This window comes from Myotis nattereri (genome assembly GCF_964212035.1).
Source record: "Myotis nattereri genome assembly, chromosome: 8".
In the NCBI taxonomy this organism is placed as follows: domain Eukaryota; kingdom Metazoa; phylum Chordata; class Mammalia; order Chiroptera; family Vespertilionidae; genus Myotis; species Myotis nattereri.
In genome coordinates, this window is record NC_138083.1 from 37,061,845 (window position 1) to 37,081,007 (window position 19,163).

Consider the following 19,163-nt stretch of genomic DNA (forward strand, 5'->3'; position numbering starts at 1 on the left):
GAGGTTGCTGGTCAGGGCACACGCCAAGATTGCAGGCTCAATCCCAATAGGGGGCATGCAGAAGCAACAGATTGATGGTTCTCTCTCATTGATGTTTTTCTCTCCCCCTCTCTCTAAAAAAATCAATAAAAATATATTAAAAGACTAAAAGTACAAACCTGTAAATAGGCTATCCATAAGAAATAAAATTCATACGCCAAGGTACAAATCGATGCTTCTCTGTTTCTCTTCCTCTCTAAAATCAACGCATTTAAAAAAAAATAAAACTCACAAAAGCATATGAAATAACCTTCATAACTAAATTATTTTATTTTATATTGTTATTATTGCCTTTCAGATAACAGAAGGGGTAAAACCCTTGCTATCAAGGGCAATTTACAGTATTAAAAATTTATCCATTCAGCCACTCGATGTCTTTTGATTGGACCTTTTAGTCCATTTACGTTTAAAGTTATTATTGAAAGGTACTTGTTTGTAGCCATTTCTATTTTTTTGTGGCTGTTTTCTTTCTGGGCTTTTTATTTATTCTTTTTACACCAGTCCCTTTAGCATTTCTTACATTGCTGGCTTGGTGGTGATAAACTCCCTTAGCCTTTTTTTGTCTGTGAAGCTTCTTATTTCCCCTTCAATTTTGAATGATAGCCTTGCTGGATAGAGTATTCTTGGATTCAGTCCTTTGCTTTGCATCACTTTGTAAATTTCTGTCCATTCTTTTCTGGCCTGATGTGTTTCTGTTGAGAAATCATTTGATAATCTGATGGGGGATCCTTTGTAGGTAACTCTCTGTTTCTCTCTTGCAGCCTTTAAGATTCTCTCTTTGTCTTGTACATTTGCCATCGTTATTATGACGTGTCTTGGTGTGGGTCTTTTGGGGTTCATCTTGCCTGGGACTCTCTATACTTGTGTAACTTTTTTCTTCCCCATATCTGGGAAGTTTTCTGTCATTATTTCTTCAAATAGATTTTCTAATCCTTGCTGCTCTTCTTGTCCTTCTTGCAGCCCTATTATGCGTATGTTACTTCGTTTCATGTTGTCCCAAAGCTCCCTTAGGCTCTCCTCCTGCTTTTTAATTTTTTTCTCCAGTTGCTGTTCAGATTGAGCTTGTTTCTCTGCCTTATCTTCTAACTCACTAATTCGGTCCTCTGCTTCTTCTAGTCTGCTGTTGAAACTTTCCATGGTGTTTTTGATTGTAGCTATATCACTTTTCATTTCTTCCTGATTCTTGCATAGGTTGTTGATTTTCTCATCCATCCGGTGAATGAATTGTACAACCATTATTCTGAATTATTTTTCTGTCATGTTGCATGCTTCAACTTCATTAATTTCCTTTCTTGGTGACTCCTCATTGTCTTTCCTCTGGGTGTTGTGTCGTCTCCCCATTCTGATTATCTCCCGATGGTTCAAACGTCGAGTTGCGTGGGCCTGGGCCGTGTGCAGTGGGAGCCTCCCACCACCCTAGTGTCACTGAAGAGCTCTGACACTAAGATGTGTGGTTGTTGTGGGTTGGTGGGAACCAGGCTCACTCTGAGTCAGTGTTGCCAGCGCTCAATGTGGCCTCGTACGCGCCCTTAGAATCAGGGATCCTGCCTGCACCATGCTGAAACAGAGACCCCCCTGGAGCGTGTTGAAAACCAGAGCCCCCTAACGTGCGCCAGGAGTCAGAGTTCCCCAAGAATCCAGTATCAGAGACTCTGTTGCTTCGCGCGACCTCGCCTTGAGAATCAGGGTCCCTGTGTGCCCTTGCACCAGGAATTGGAGTCACTGGCTCTTAGTATGAATGCACAGGGAATCAGGATCTCAGGCGCAGGTGATAAGAAACACAGTCAAGTCACTGGTGCTTGGTGCTGCCTCCTGCCCAGAGAATCGGGGTCCCTGGGCCTGTGCTACACGGGGTAAATTCCGGGTGTTCACGCGATTGCTCCCAGCCCAGGGCTCCGAAGTCGGCAGTGCGCGTATGATCAGTTCCCTGTGTTCGCGCGTTTGCTCCCAGCCCAGGATTCCTGAACCTGGCCCTATGCGGGATCAGTTCCAAGGTGCTCGCACACTTCCAGGCCAAAGTTCCTGCAGCGCTGAGGCTGGGGCAAGGGGTGGGTCTATCAGTTAGTTACTCTGGCGCTGCCCTTGAGCCTGTGGGAAGGGGGGATGGGCTCTGTTACTCACGGATCTGCCGCGGGGATTTCTGAACTTTTGGTGTCCGCAGGTCTGTAGCTGTGGTCACAGGTCTCTGTCCCCAGTGGCTGCAGGGTCCTGGTATGCGTCTGAGATCAGATTGGGTGGTGCTGAGGCCAGGATCCTAGTCTCAAGCAGCTCTGTTTCCCAAGATGGCATGGTCGCTGTGCCTGTGCTGGCCACCCAGGAGTGTCCGCGCAGGAAGCGGGACTCCGCCACCTAAGACTGCCTGGTTTAGCAGCCCCTTAGAAGACCTGCAGAATCTAACTGTCCCTAGCTCATACACACACACCACACACGTCCACACACTCCTATCACTTCCTTGCTCTCTCACACGCTCTCCCTCCCTACCTTCCTGCTGGTTGCCATTTTGTGGGGGCACAATATTAAAAATTTAAAGAAATGTTTTTATTGGTATTTTAGAGAGAAGGGAGAGGGATAGACAGAGATAGAAACATTGATGAGAGAGAAACATCATGGATGGCTGCCTCCTGCATGCCCTCCACAGGGAATTGAGCCCACAATCCAGGCATGTGCCCTGACTGGGAATTGAACCTGTGGCCTCTTGGTTCCTGGGTCGATGCTAAACCGCTGAGCCATACTGGCTGGGCACAATATTAAATTTTTAAATATACTGACTTAACATTTCCATTTCAAGGAACAAATCCTTCAGAAATGCCCCTGTAAATGCTGTTAAACAATTCAGGCTTGTGGCTTATTTTAGGACTAGAACTCCACTGCTCCCTCCCCAGGAGATCTAGCATAGCCCTTGCTCCATCTTAAAGCCCATCCCTCCCCTAATACTTTCCACCTTGTCCTGCGTTCCCAGCTCAGTTCCGCTCTGAGGCAGGGCAGGCTGGGTATTTGGTTTACATTCAATCTTTGTATTTTCAAAAATAGAGTCAGTATCTGGGTAGAAATACCCTATTTCTTTGAGTGAGGCTATTATGTAAGAGGCATCCTTTATTCAATCCCTAAAGTCAACAATAGGCTCAGAGAGAAGCAAACATGGCTAATAGCAGATTCCCACCCAAAAATACACAGAGTGGTCGACAAAGCAGTGGTCATCATTGATCTTTATTGAATGAGGGGCTCCAGGGGCAAAAAGGTACAATCAGGAGCAGCAATAGCAGGAGGAAATATAAAAGTATAAAATATAAAGTGCTAGCACTGAGGAATGTGTGCAGGGGTGGGCGCTGGTGCATATAAACCTTGGGGACACAGGGCTGAGGACCAGCCACAACCTACCCTCCAGGAGAATCTAGGGCTGAGGGGCCTGTGCAGGATCCTTGGCTGGGAGTGGAAGCGGCTTGCAGGGGGCCCAACCTTGGGCCTTGAAGTAGGAGAGCAGTTGTCCAGGTACTTCTGCAAGCACAGTCTGTGCCAATGCCTCCCGAGGAGCCTGCCCAGAGAAGAGGGGCAAAGTCAGTGGGGCCCATAACAGCTTCCCAAGGCCTACATATTATACCCATGAAGGGATATAAAACCCAACACCCAACCCTGCCCCAGACTTAGATGAAAGGGTATCTCTAACCTCTTACATCAGGGAAAGGTAGAAGGGTAAACTCCCAGATCTGGTCTGTCCCCAAGCTTGACCCCACTCACATTCTGAAAGCGGCGGTAAGGCACAAACTGCACTATGTCACGGGCAGCTCCCTCCCCGGAACGTGTACGCAGGGGTCCACCATCAGCATCCAGCTGCTCCATGGCCTCGAAGTCAGCACCACCCACACCCACAATGATCACTGACATGGGCAGGTGAGAGGCACGAACTACAGCCTCACGTGTGGCCTCCACATCAGTCACAGCACCATCAGTTAGCAGCAAGAGCACGAAGTATTGCTGGGGACAAGTGGATTCATATACTGAGTCAGACATTTTAAACACCCAGCCACACATTCCCACACTGACAAGAGCCCTCAAGGGAGCCACTGACTGAGACCATCCCACCACCACCACTAACTCCCACAACCCTCACCGAGGCAGTCCTCTGATGTGCAGCCTGAGCTGCAAACCTGGCTACATGGTTGATGATGGGTGCAAAATTGGTGGGGCCATAGAGGCGAACTTGGGGCAGGGCTTGACGGTAGGCATCCACAATACCCTGGATACCTAGAGAAGAAGGGCAACAAACACTATAAAATACTGGTACACTCGGGGCTGAGCCAGGCCTGACATCATCCCATCCTGGGTGAAGAGATTTGGGAACCTGGTGCATTTCATTCAATCACCCTGGTAACCCAGGATACTTAACCTTATCCTACAAATGAGGAAAGTAAGGCCAAAGACAGGAGGGACACTTGCCCTATATCACAGCTTGAATTAAAACCCAGTTTAGGCCGAACCGGTTTGGCTCAGTGGATAGAGCGTCGGCCTGTGGACTCAAGGGTCCCAGGTTGGATTCCGGTCAAGGGCATGTACCTTGGTTGTGGGCACATCCCCACTGGGGGGCGTGCAGGAGGCAGCTGAACGATGTTTCTCTCTCATCGAGGTTTCTAACTATCCCTCTCCCTTCTTCTCTGTAGAAAATCAATAAAATATATTTAAAAAAAAAAAAAACAGTTTAGGGGAACACCCTGAAAAATCCAAGGCAATTGAGCATTAAATTACAATTCAATAACAATTGTAAATTACAATCCATTTAATAAAATATTAAATAATGAGAGATAAGGAAAAGCTCTTCCTTAATAAAAGTAGAAGGAAGAATTACAAAATAATTTGACAATCAGAAATAACTGATTCAGGTAAGGATCATCAATGGATGCTACAACTAGAAGGGGTAAAAGATGAGTAATTAGATATTTGTATAAAAAGATACTTATTCATTACAAAGAGAAAAACAGTACTTGCACAGTGGGGAAACCTGGTAGACTCTACCTTAACCAAGTGATCAAAGTTAACATGACCGGTAAATAGGATAAATCAACAACATGTGCCTCCTGATGTGGTGCACCAAGAAGAAAGCACAGCATCACTTCTGCGATATTCCCACCAAAAATGCATAATCTGAATCTAATTATGAAAAAATATCAGGTAAACCCAAACTGAGGGGCATTCTACAAATTATCTAGCCTGTAATCTTAAATAATGTCAATATCATGAAAGGCATGAACTCAGGAAGACAAAACAATTGAATGCAACATGTGACATAAGGTTTTCTTTTACTATAAAAGACAGGACAATTGAAGAAAGAGAGAGAAAAAAAGATAGGAAAATTGGCAAAGTTTGAATAAATTCGATAGATTGGATAATAGTATTGAAGTTAATTTTCTGACTTTGAGAATAGTACTGTAGTTACGTAAGAGGGTCTTTGATTTTAGGAAACACACACAAGTATTTAGGGATAAAGGGCCATGTGCATGATGATGGGCACCAATTTACTACAAGTCTCAAACATTTCAGAAAAAAAAGTGTGTGTGTGTGTGTGTGTATGTATATATATCGAGAGAGAGAACTTGAGTGAGAGAATAACAAATGTGGTGAAATGTTCATGTTTGGGGAATCTGGGTAAAGGTAAGCAACAGTTCCTGTGACCCAGGCCCTGACCCCTGAGCTCCAATGACGTGAACCCCCTATAACTAGTCTTATAACTTTTCTATAAGTCTGAACTCATTTAAAAAAAAAAAAGGCAGATTAGGTAAAGTTTTCCACTTTGGCTTGTTGCTCATAAAGAGTAGCTGAGGCCAAAGCCGGTTTGGCTCGGTGGATAGAGCGTCGGCCTGCGGAATGAAAGGTCCCAGGTTCAATTCCGGTCAAGGGCATGTACCTGGGTTGCGGGCACATCCCCAGTGGGAGATGTGCAGGAGGCAGCTGATTGATGTTTCTCTCTCATCGATGTTTCTAACTCTCTATCTCTCTCCCTTCCTCCCTGTGAAAAATCAATAAAATATATTAAAAAAAAAAAAAAAAAGAGTAGCTGAGGCCCTAGCCAGTTTGGCCCAATGGACAGAGCATCAGCCTGTGGACTGAAAGGCCCCAGGTTCGATTCTGCTCAAGGGCACATGGCTGGGTTGTGGACTCAATCCCCAGTGGGAGGGCATGCAGGAGGCAGCCAATCAATGATTCTCTCTCATTGATGTTTCTCTCCCTCCCTCTCCCTTCAATATATATATAATTATTTATTTATTTAATTAATTTTAGAAATTATTTATTTATTTATTTTTTAAAGAGTAGCTGGGGAGCCACAAGGTTTGGCCCTTTTTAGACAAAAGAGCTTGGGGCATAAAGCACCCTGAAAAGAGCTGATGCCTTTTTTTTTAGGCAAAGAGTATACTATAACACAGTGATGGCAAACCTTTTGAGCTCGGCGTGTCAGCATTTTGAAAAACCCTAACTTAACTCTGGTGCCATGTCACATATAGAAATTTTTTGATATTTGCAACCATAGTAAAACAAAGATTTATATTTTTGATATTTATTTTATATATTTAAATGCCATTTAACAAAGAAAAATCAACCAAAAAAATGAGTTCGCGTGTCACCTCTGACATGCGTGTCATAGGTTCGCCATCACTGCTATAACAGCTACCATTTTTTTTAGAGAGCACTTCGTTATGTACCAGGCTTATTGCTTCAAATTTTACACACATCCTCTCCTTAAATATTCAATATTTTACAATACTGTAATCCTACAGCACACAGAAGCTAAGCAACTGGCCCCAAAACACATGGTTAGTAGTGGCAGGTTGAAGGTTTGACTCCAGAGGCCTACCTCTAAAATCCATTCTTCTGGACAATGGAGTCACTCTCCCTTGCCACCACAGGCTTGGCCCTCTAGGTGTGAACAGACCTGCCTTATTCATTACAAAGAAAAATGGGACTTACCTGTACAGTAGGGGTTACTGGGGTTGAAGTTCAAGGCAAATTCATGGGAGACCTAAGGGAAAGAATGAAAATGAGGTCTTCCCCCTCTGATCACCTTTGTATTCAGAAAAAGGGCATCATGGTATGTACCAGGCATCAAAAAGGAGGTATTTAGTCCTAAGCACTTGCTGTACACATGCCTGTAGAGTTGCAACCATGCATAAAGCTGGGTGCCAGACAGCAAGTGCACTGCATCCCCCAAAATCATGACTCTGAAATGGAAAACACAAGTATTGATATGGGAAGAGAGTACTCACCTGCCAGTCAGGAGGCACCTGGGCCCCAAATCCAAATGCGGGGAACATCTTATCCCTGTAGGAGAACAGTGAATTGGGAAAGAGGCAGTGAGGACACTGTCAGCCCGGAGACTGAAGCATCTGCAGGGAGTGAGGATGGGCAAGAGGAGCAGCTACTCACGAGTCATAGTCCTGAACCACGCAGCCCACACTCCAGAGTGCTGTCAAATACTCATTGACCCCTGTTGGGCTCAGGTAGTGCAGGGAGTCAGGTGAAGAGGGGTCTCCATTGGAGCCTGTAAAATCCACGCCCACCTAGGAGGATAGGAGGAGGGAAGCTGAAGGCCACCTTGAGCCCCAGATGGGTTCTCTTGCTCCTGGTAAAGCAACTTACAGTAAAGTTGATTTGACAGCCTCCCATCACATAGTCCAGGAATGAATACTCTGTTTCTACCTGCAGATGAAACCAGGGTCATGACTGAAGTAAAGGGGTTGGGGCCATGGAGCTCAGGGATCACAGCTTGGGTCTCATGGGTTATTAGTCTCACCTGGCAATTCTTGACACGAATAGTTCCAGAGTTCTTGTAGCTTTTCTTTTTCTGCTGTTTCTCAGGGTGGATGCATTCAAACTCAACCTGGTGAGGAAAGAAAAATTAGGGTAGGGAACTCTGAGAGCATCAGCCAAAACTGAATGAAGCTGCTCTGCCCTCTTCTCCCCGGAGGAGGGCCAGCACTCACCGGGGCTGCTTGCAGCTGGGCCAAGCTGGTGTGGAAGGTACCAATGAGATCATGTGAACCATCACTGTCATAGTCTGAGCATCGCACCTGGGGGGGGAGGGGGGGGTGTATGTATATAAAGAACAGGAGGTAGGTGCCAGGTAAGAATAAATCCCTCCCTGGCCTCTCTGCCCCCATTCAGTAACTCAAAAGGCAAGATCCTCACCTGAATGTGTGTGCTGGGGTCTCCCCCACAGAAATGCTGAAGGGGAACAGAGAAGCGCTTCCATGTAGGGTTCAGGTTGTTCTTGATTACCTGAAGGTGAAGAAAGGGCAAAGCCTCCAGTGAGCTGTGGGATTGTGTGTGGGGAGCTGCCATCCTTTCTCTACCCAACGTAGTCTCTTTCTCCCTGTGTTCCAACCCTTGGTAGTCATAAGCCCCAGGAGATTCTCTCTTTCCCCACCCCACCCAATCCCAGCGTTCTCACACCTCAGATCTGTATGTCAGGTGCCATTTCCCATCACCCTGGCGGAAGAACTCCAAGAATGGATCTGATTTCCCCAGGAAGTCCTGTCAATGCCACAGAAACCTGTTGTAAGATTGAGGGAGAAACGACGACTATGCCAGACCTCTGTCCCCACCTCAGCCCCCATCACACCACTCCAGTCTCCTTAATTCTTGGGGTAGGAGAGAACCCCCACGGCCTCCTTCCACACACACCTTCTTATCTAGGTTTCTGGCCTCCACCTCCATGGTTACTACACGACTATCCTTCAACTCCTGAGCTGAGACCTAGGTAAGGGAGGAAGGAGATGGTATTACCTCATGAATTCCTCATTAACGTAAAATCCCCAACTCCACCCTTTATAGAGTTCTTTCTTACCGTGATGGTCCCCAGCCCAGCAGGTTTTCCAGGCTTCAGCATCAAGGGTAGAGTTAATACCTGGCTGGACACAATCTGGGGCACAGTAGGGAGGAAGAGGTGGTCAAGATCTCAGGCAGCAAGAGAAAAAAAGATCTCAGGCTGAGTTAAGTCCTGCTTGACCCCCACCCTCCATGTTCCAAGCAGTCTGGGTTGTCTGACAGGGCTCTTACCAAACCTGTGCCATCCCTGGCTCTACGTACCTGTCCTAGGGAACACTCAGCCCCTCCTAGGAAGTCATCATCCCCCAGCTCAGGTGTCTTGTTGTCTATGTCATAGATGCCAAACCGGAGCTTCTGGACTGTTTCAAAGTGATACTCAAGCTGCAGAGTTTTGGAGAACTCGGGGCTCGAGCAGTTCCGTACTCGCTCAGTCCGGCCAAGCTGTGGGTAGAGGCCAATAAGCATCACAGTCACATACTTCCACCCTGAAACAACCCTAGGTTCCCTCCACAACCCTAACCCGCATGGTCCTTCTCACCTCAGCCCAGTTGCCTCCTCCCACATCCTGTAAAAGGACGCAGAGTGGGTCAGACTTGGAGCCAATGTCCTTGTCAATGAGGTGGTCACAGGAGATGGACAGCTGAACCAAGGTCACACAGTGGGCCATCTAGGGAAAAAGGACCTGAGTCAAACATCAAGGGTGCTTCTCCACCCTTCCCTGGCTGTATGTCTCAGCTTGGGAAGTCAAGAAGACTACACCCAGGCAGGGCTGAGCCGTGTCCACCCCAAGACATCCTCACACCAACAAGCCATTCTTAATACAGCAACCAAGGTGTCCTGTTAAAACATAATTCGGGTCCTGTCACACCTATGCCCAAACCCTCTAATGATTTCCCACTGCTTAGGAAAAATTCAACCCTACCATGGCTTACAAGGTCTTAAATGATTTAGATTTTTCTAACCTGATCTACTACTACCTTATCTCTTGCTCACTACATTCTGGCCACACAGGTCTGCTTGTTTGCCACTTTTCAAAGAAGCTTATTTCTAAACCTTAAAGCATGGAATGTTATGAACCTCATATCCACGTGGCTTGCTGTTCCCTCATTTCTCCAGGTTTTTTATTCAAAATCGTCTTATGGAGGAAAAGGCTCTTTTTAATAGACATATTAAAATTTTAATCCCACTGTCACCGACACATTCTAAAGCTCTTTCTTGTGTTTACTCTTTAGTATTTGTCACTCTGTAATATCTATATAGACTTATATAATTTGTCTTCCCCACTAGAATGAAAACTCCGTGAAGGAAGGGATATTTGTCTCTTCTGTTCATTGCTCTATCCCAAACACCTAGACAATAAATATTTACTGAATGAAATCCAAAAGATCACCTCCAGCCTCAACTCCCAGCCCAGCCATCTCCAAATTGGCAATCAAATACCACCAAACTTCTCCAATTCATCCATTTCCTCTTCTGGAAACACTATCTTCTTGCATGAGCCACCATGATTCCCATGTAACCCCCTTCTCCTATAGTCACCATAACGATTATCCTCAGACCCCTCACTATCCTTGTGTTCCCCCTGACGCACACACCTGCAGACCACCAGAGGTGCAAATAAGGTCAGATCTTTCGTTCAGCTTAACATTCAGCATTCCAGGTTTCTCAGCACCATACCCCAGGATGCCTCCAGTCTCAGCCTCCTTTAAACTCCCTCAGTCAATCCTTCCCCAAGCCAGCACAGTTAGTGCTGTTCCCATCTTGGTACTCCATGATCTTCATCTTGAATGCCATCAACCAAAGTTGGAATAATTCTTAAGAGTTCAACTTGCTTCACATACTGCCCCTCCACAGCACCTCAGCCTCTATTTGAATGCATCCAATGAGGGAAACGCACTTCTTAAAATCCACACATTAGAAAGTCCTGCTCCATAAAGTCCTACCCCAACCAAGCCAAGTCTGTTGAATTCTCACTTCTACATTAGTTCTTTTTCTTCCCCAGTCTAAAATTCCACAGAAAAGCCTATTCCATCTCACTCTGAGAAACCATGATACCTGGAAGCAGTGAACCCCCTGCTAAAATCTGGAGAAACAGCCGCTGTTCTTTTGAATATTGCCCCTAGAATGTGGGGCAATATTTCACCAAGTCACAATCTGACTCCTTCTTACCTCACATATTCTCTGAAGTAATGTTTGTACAGTACAGAAACAAATGAAGAAGAATACTAATTTCACTATTGCTGAGAACAGTGAAAAACTTGAGACAGCTTATTGGGTAGTGACTAATTATGGAACATTCAAACAATAGATTCTGAGTAGCAGGTACAAATTACTAAGGCAGAACTATAATATTGGTATTAAACAGTAAGAAGAGTATGACTTCATTTTAAACTCCAATTGTGTGTATATACAATAGCATTGAATATATAAAATACACACACTAGAAAAAATGGGAGAGACACCAAATAAATGCAACTTTTATGTACAGCTCAGAGGAGTGGAATGAAGGTAAGACTTCTATACACTCTATACATTTCTCTACCGTTTCAAGATTTTATACTACTTATTTTGTATTTGTTAAAGGGCCTCATTAGCATTTTCTCTCAATCCACACCTGAAGTCCAATTGAATATTCATTCTAAGCCTAAAGCCTCTATCCCCAGTGCAACCCCTACCTAACTTCCTTGTCTCTTGCCTCTTCCCTGATTTTTCCTCCTTAGCACCGCCTCACCTAATCATACTTGATGCCAGCTTCCAGAGAGTCTCTATCCTAACTAGAAGCTCTTATAGATGCTTATGGCCCTTAGATTCAGAGCCAAACTCCCTAGCTGGGCCACCTGTGGCACAACCCCAGAGGACACATCTACATAGAATTAGTAGTTGTATGTGTTAATTCTGTGTCCCCAATTTATCCTTCAAAGCCCTTCCCCGTCTGTTCTATCTCCTGCTATTCCACCACCCACCCAACTAGTCATCCAAACAACATACATGCTGATACCTCTGATTTTCCTGCCTAGCAAATGCCTTGTCATCCAAGGTTCTGCTATACTTTTATTCTGTTATGATGCCTTGCAGACCTTCCCCATGTAGGATTTATTCTCTCTCCTCTGGAGATGGTTGCAATGGTTTCCTCATTAGTCTTTCTGCAATCTCAATCAATCTCTCTCTCTCTTCGGTGTTTATTGGCCAAACAGAAACCAGACCATGCCATTTCTGTTTCTCTGCTTAGAACTCTGCAATGGCTTCCTAACACTCAAAAATAAAATCCAAAGTGAGTTCCATGGTCTACACGGCTCTGCAAGACCTGACCCTTGCCTAACTATTCATCTCGTCACACATGTATGTTCTAGCCAGGTTTCATTTCTGATGCACAGACACACAATATCAATCTCATGGCCTCCAGAAAAAAAGCTGTAGGAACCATATCTGGTTTGTCTACCTCTAGTCTACAGTACCTACAATAGTACCTACCCTATAGTAGGTACTCAGTAAATATTTTTTAAATATATTTTTTAAAAGTATCATTGAAACCACCACATCAAAATTGTTTTACTTTACATCTACCCATAGATTACATCTACCCATGTAATCTACGGGCTCCTTGGAATGAGGACTGGGTATTATTTCTGTATCTCTAATACTAGTGCTCAGTACATGGCTAGTATTAACAACCATTTGCTAAACAAATGATGTGCTTTTGCTCAACTCAAACCTTCAGGCTTTTTCCATTTAAAGGAATGTCCTGCAGTAAATCTTTCCTACCATTATCTTTTATAATTTAAATGCAGGACTCCTGGAACTCAATATTAAATGACAGTCAATTTTAAAATGGGCAAAAAATAGCAGATACTTCTTAAAGAAAAATATATGAATTGGAAATAAGCAAAGGAAGTGATCCATAGCACTTAATCATCAGGAAAATGCAAATTAAAACCACAATGAGATGTTATTACATACCCATCACAATGGCTAAAAAGTAAAAACACCAAGAATGCCAAATGCTGGCAAGAAACATGGAACTCTCATTTGCTGTTAGTGAAAGCATTAAATATACAAAGTTTGGTTAGAAAACCAAACACACACCTAGTCCAAAACAATTCCACTCCTAAATTTTTACTCAAAAGAAAATACTATGTCCACAAAAGGATTTGTACAAGAATGTGCATAGCAGTTTTATTCGTAATAGCCCCAGATTTGAAACAGCTCAGGTGTCCATCAACATGAGAATGGACAAACTGTAATGTTTATATAGGTAATAGAAAACCACTCAGGCCCTAACTGGTTTGGCTCAGTGGACAGAACGGTCCCGGGTTCGATTCCAATCAAGGGCATGTACCTTGGTTGCGGGCACATCCCTGGTGGTGGGGGGGGGGTGTGTGTGTGTGCAGGAGGCAGCTGATTGATGTTTCTAACTCTCTATCCCTCTCCCTTCCTCTCTGTAAAAAATTAATTTAAAAAAAACCCCAAAAACGATCTAGTTATAAAACAAAAAAAAGAAAACCACTCAGCAACAAAAGAAACTATTAATATCTGCAACATGAATTTGAAGCATAAATACACAGATTATACTTAGAAAGTTTTAGAACAGGCAGAACTAGTCTATGGTGAAAATATTTTGGAATACTGGTTGTTCTTCCCTTGTCCCACAAAGTAGGGGCAGGTATTAACTGAGAAGAGGCAGGAGAGAACTCTATGGGGAATGGAAAAGTTCTTTATCTCAATAGGAATGTAAGTCACAGGTGCACTTGTTTTTTTATGTGTGTATTTTTTTAGAGAGAGGGGAAGAGAAACATCCATCAGTTGCCTCCTGTAAATGCCCCGACTGTAACAGAGATTGAACCCACAACCTTTCGGTGTACGGGACGAAGCTCCAACAACTGAGCCACATCAGCAGGGTGCACTTGTCATTTTTACCTAATGGTATTCTTAAGGTGTATACATCTTATTGCATGTAAAATTTACCACCCTCCCCCCCAAAAACACTGAAAAATACTAAACTCAAGTTAAGGTATTTTGAAATGTTTATGGGTGAGGTATGCTGATGGTTGCACTTCTTTGAAATGTACCAAAAAATAAAATGGTTTGTTGAATGGATATGTGTGGTAAAACAAATATAGGAAAAATGTTCATAGTAGACCTAAAGAGTGGATATATGGGTATTCACTATACAACTTTTTCAACTTGTATGTTCAAAGTTTTTATAATTAAGTGTTGGGAGAAAATTTAAATGGAGGACTGCAGGTTTATCCCTGATAGACTTTTGTAGTGAACTACAAAAACATGAACAGTAATGATCTGTGATGGCAAGATCACAGGCAACAACTGGAGCTGCTGCCTCTTCCATGATTTTTCTTGAAGATCCCAGAGAGAGAGGCTTTTGGTCTGGGCCAAACACATGCAGTGGGCCAGGAGGCTTTTCCTATGCTAGGCCTCAATGTCTGATAGAACAGAGCATTCTTTTCTATTACCACTTTTATCCCATTACCATTTCCACCACTTTCTCCACAGCTGGTCCTATTCTATTCTTTTTCAATTTCTTCTTTGTCCAGACTAGAACCACAACCAGAATGCTGTGGGCCCACATGTGCCTCAGCAGCATATGGAGCTCAATTCCATTCTGAGAGATTAGAGCTACCTGTAAAACCACAGTTTTATTTTTTCAAAGATCTGCCTCCTTTGCTTTCTCACTGGAATTAGCAACTCTTTATAATACGAAGTATTCTTAAAAAATTTTTTAAATCAATTTTTAGAGAGGAAAGGAGATAGAGAGAGAAAAACATCAATGTGAGAGCAAGGTATCAATCAGCTGCTTCCAGCACGCCCCCAACTGGGGATGGAGCCTGCAACCCAGGCATGTGCCTTGACCCGGAATCAAACCGCAGCCCTTAGGTGTACAGGATGACACCCAACCAACTGAGCCACATCGGCCAGGGCTTTAATGTGCAGTTTTCTAGCCTTTAAGTAATATTCCTTTTAAACTATATAATACATAGATTAATCTCTCCCAAATCCTATTTATCTCCTTTACAATCTACCTGCAAGTCTATCTCTGTTTGGAAGTCTTCTATATTTAAAATTCCTAGTTCCATATCACTCTTCTGTCCTGTATCTCTTGAACAGCTATATACTTTAAACCAGACTTGCTTACTTACATCTAGCCCCAGTATAATTAATTGTAAGGGACTTTCAGCCTCCTTTATAGAACTGGAACTTGACAAAACCATATTAAATATCACATTTAAGTGAATCAATAAGAGAGAAGTCTCAGAAATTTTCTCATTTGTTTTTGTAAGAGAGGTCTGGCTAATACTGACCAGGTCTTGCCTGGATATCTATGTCTCCTAACTGGTCTCCCCATTTCCTCTGTCCCCTCTGATCTGTTCTCTATGTTGAGACCTTCCCTGACTCCAACCCAACAAAACCCAGCTTCTCATAAGTCTCTCAAAATGTGTCATTTATTTACTTGCTTATTATCGATTTCCCTATTAGACTATAATTTCAACAGGAGAGACCAAATCTTGTTCCCATTCACATCAAGTAGGTGCTTTGTAAATAACTGCTGAATTAATGCTAGGAAAGGAGTAGTAATTCAAGGATCCTCAGAAATAAGCCAAATCTAGCCCTGGCCTACTTGCTGTTGAAGCCATCAATGGAGAAGTGAACTTTCTAGGAAAACCCAACACAAAAGACTAGCTTATCTGTTTCCCCAACACCCACCTTTCCATTTTGTGCTAGTCAAGAATTGCAAATGGAAACATCTAAATATATAGCATCAACCTTTTCTGCCTTTACTTACACTTGGAGTCTCATTGCTTTTCACTCCCCCTTGTAGGTTGCTTTCCTCTGCTTATCCCCATCACCAACCTTAATGCTTTCCAAGCCCCATACCCTGACAGGGCACTTTCCCCCACTCTTTCTTTTTAAAGATACTTTTCTTGCTTTCAGAGAAGAAGGGAGGGGGAGAGAGATAGAAACATCAATGATGAGAGAGAATCATTGATCAGCTAGCTGCCTCCTGCACGCCCCTTACTGGGGATTGAGCCCACAACCTGGGCATGTGCCGTAGACCGGAATCAAACCTGGGACCCCTCAGTCTGAAGGCCAATGCTCTATCCACTGAGGCTCCCCCAGTATTTCTTAAAGCCATACTCATTCTCATTTAAAAAAACAAAAATTTTTAAATGTTATTGATTTTAAAGAGAGGAAGAGAAACATCAATGAAACATCAATCTGCAGCCTCCTGCACACCCCCTACAGGGAATGGAGCCCGCAACCCAGGCATGTGCCCCAACCAGGAATGGGCCCTGACAGGGAATTGAACTGGGACCTTTCGGTGCACTCAACCAACTGAGCCACACTGGCCAGGATAAAAAAAAAAAAAAAAAAGTTCTTTAATCCTCACCCGAAGGTGTTTATTGATTTTAAAGAGGAAGGAGTGGGGGAGAGAACATCGATCAGTTGCCTTATTATGTGCCTGACTGGGGATCGAACCTGCAACCTAGGTATGTCCCCTGACCAGGAATAAAACCACAACCTTTTTGGTGTATAGGACAACACTCCAAGCAACAGAGCCACCCAATGGGACTCATTCTCATTTTTATAACTTAAAAATAAAAAGGATCTGAGTGACCATCTAATCCAAGTCCTTCAATTTAAGGAAGAAAGATGTGATTTGGCTAAGGTCACATAAATGGTTAAGTAAAATGAGGACTACAACTCAAATATTCTGACTCCCACCTAGTCTAGAACTTTGGACTGTAGCTATACTCTTTTTCTCTCCTAAAGAAGCTTTCTTCTTATATTCAACTAGAGGCCCAGTGCGCGAAATCACACAAGACCCCAGACCCATTACACCAGTGGGACTCCAGACCCGCCACACCGCAAGACCCATCAATGCACCTCATGGTGACCAGTCGTTTGGTCGTTACGGCCACTGGCCTTTTATAATATAGATAGCAATCTGATGTAGTGGGCAAGGGTATGGGTTCTGCAGTGAAGTGACCAGGCTCCAAATAATGGCCTCACTCCTTCCTGACCACAATTAGAAACTACCACTCACCTACGAGAATGATATCTTACCTATGTAACTTGGGCAAAATACTCTCTAGCCTCAAGATCCTCAGGTGTAAAGTGGGCGATATTACCTATTTCTGAAGATCTGTACAAATAATAGATGAAAGATGGTTAGTACAGAGTCTGGCACTATTATTACCAATGAGTGTTAACTATTATTATCCTTCAAGCCTAGCTCTCACATGCTCTCCTTTTCATGATCCCACCACTACTCAATGTCTCACTCTGGACTACTATACTCAATCCATGCTACAGTTGTATTCTGTTAATGTTTCCAGTCCTCTGCCTGTCAAAGAAATAAACTTAGATGATGCTTCAGCATCTCCTATGTCACACAGCACAAACCTATGCGCATAATGGGAATTCAAAATGCCTGAGGGAGGCTTGCAGCAGTGTGCCAAAGCAGGCATGTATGGTTTGCAAGAGATAACTGTTAAATATTAAGAAATTTTATAAGCAGATGGCCTAGGTAAGTTTTAAACCACAGAAACTGGACAAATGATAAAAATGAGGACTTCTCTTTCCCTAACTAGCCTATTGACCAGCATACCACTGTTGATAAGGAATCCCACTCTCTGCCAGTAGGGATTAATCTGCCCTTCATATTCTCCCCTGCCTTGGGAGATTCTAACTCTGCTCTTCATAAATCCAAAATTAGATCTTTTCTCCTAGATCCAATTCTGTGCCAGTTAAGCTGAAACTCATCAGCACTTTATGCTCAGGAGACACACTGCCCTCTATTCCCAAAAGCCTACCAAGGAAAGATGCACCAGCCTTCAATCCCATTTCCAGGCTGTGAGGAGGAAGAATACAGTGCCAATGTCTGGGTGGCAGGAGCGCTCCTTCAACAAACCAAAGCACTGTCATACTCCTTTGCCTACCTTGCCAGGCTGGCGCAGCTCAGATGCTGGATCACGTCTTGAAAGCCAATCAGGAAATTCTCCATAGGTTCACAATGGGTGGAACAGCACCCATGGAATACAGTAAACCCTCGATTTTGCAGACCTTGATTTAATGGACTTTGGATTTAACGGACAAAATTCCCTGTCTGTGTATCATATTGAAATACTTTAAACCAAGATTTGCTTATAATTAAATAAACAGATGTTTTGTTATTAATTCACTGTCTTGAATACATTTTAGCGAATAGGCCATAGATTGAAAAAAACACTGTAGTAATTTTTTTGACATAAATATTACATATCTACAACCATAGTCTACATATTTAAATCTAAGAACACTGCTTGTAAACAATGTTTCGCAAATGATTAGCATGTGATCACACTGCATAGTGCAAGGTAATTGATTTTGTTGTTGCCTGGCGTGACTTTCTGCAGTAGTTTTAACTCCTGCCCTGATGTTCTGCAGTTTTCTAACATCCTATAAGCCATGCCCCAGCCATGTGGATTTGTTTACTCTCAGTGACTCGTGAGTGCACCCATTTACTTAGACCTATTCAGTATAAATTTAAAATTATAGTAATACGTATACAGAAAACTTTTCTGTGAAATTAAACTTTTAATACATACTTAATTTTAATTACAAGCGTGTCTATAAGTAGAAATAGGTAAACTAATGTGTTAATTTTTTAACATACGCATTTGGAAAACCTACTTTATTATATAATGGACTTTCAACTTTAATGGAAACATCCTCACCCAAATTAGTCTGTTTTATCACGGGTTTACTGTACTCTCTTCCTATAAGATTGAAAATACAAACTATGCCTACCACCACCATTCTTCCTTTCCTTCTCTGACTCCTAAAAGGACATGCAGAGGGTAGACAAATATTTTTCATTCCTTCTTTTCCCTCTATAACTCAGGGATTCCCCAGATTTAAATCCATAGCCCTCATAGGTCATCACAAACTGACAGTCTCCATAAGTCACAAACTGAACCAAATATGCAAATATGTACTATAAAACAACACATTCTTGGCCTAACCAGTGTCAGCCTGCAGACTGAAGGGTCCTGGGTTCAATTCCAGTCAAGGGCACATGCCCAGGCTGTGGTCTCGGTCCCTAGTGTGGGCGTGCAGGAGGCAGCCAATCAATGATTCTCTCTCATCATTGCTGTTTCTATCTCCCCCCCCCCTCAATAAAAAAAACATTAAAAAAAAACACCCCCAACACATTCTTTATTCATACATATGACTAATAGCTACAAAAATTGGTTTATAGAGGATGGGGGGCGGGGTGGGGTCATCTGTAATACTTTCAACAATAAATTTTTAAAAAT

General features: G+C 43.2%; 1 protein-coding gene across 6 annotated transcripts in view; it reads right to left on the bottom strand.

The window, feature by feature from the left end:
- Positions 1 to 3,225: 3,225 nt before the first annotated feature.
- The window catches only part of CPNE1 (copine 1), a 39,140-nt gene continuing 23,202 nt past the window's right edge, over positions 3,226 to 19,163 (bottom strand). For all 6 annotated transcript variants that reach the window (XM_081097039.1, XM_081097040.1, XM_081097042.1 and 3 more), the window contains 15 exons: positions 9,389 to 9,517; positions 9,112 to 9,291; positions 8,870 to 8,944; positions 8,707 to 8,778; positions 8,476 to 8,556; positions 8,212 to 8,301; positions 8,007 to 8,093; positions 7,817 to 7,903; positions 7,663 to 7,722; positions 7,450 to 7,583; positions 7,290 to 7,344; positions 6,994 to 7,045; positions 4,148 to 4,281; positions 3,775 to 4,011; positions 3,226 to 3,571 (listed from right to left, as the gene is read on the bottom strand). In XM_081097039.1, the coding sequence (XP_080953165.1) occupies positions 3,431 to 3,571; positions 3,775 to 4,011; positions 4,148 to 4,281; positions 6,994 to 7,045; positions 7,290 to 7,344; positions 7,450 to 7,583; positions 7,663 to 7,722; positions 7,817 to 7,903; positions 8,007 to 8,093; positions 8,212 to 8,301; positions 8,476 to 8,556; positions 8,707 to 8,778; positions 8,870 to 8,944; positions 9,112 to 9,291; positions 9,389 to 9,517 (1,614 nt within the window). In that variant the 3' untranslated portion in view covers positions 3,226 to 3,430. The remainder of the gene's footprint in view (positions 3,572 to 3,774; positions 4,012 to 4,147; positions 4,282 to 6,993; positions 7,046 to 7,289; positions 7,345 to 7,449; positions 7,584 to 7,662; positions 7,723 to 7,816; positions 7,904 to 8,006; positions 8,094 to 8,211; positions 8,302 to 8,475; positions 8,557 to 8,706; positions 8,779 to 8,869; positions 8,945 to 9,111; positions 9,292 to 9,388; positions 9,518 to 19,163) is intronic.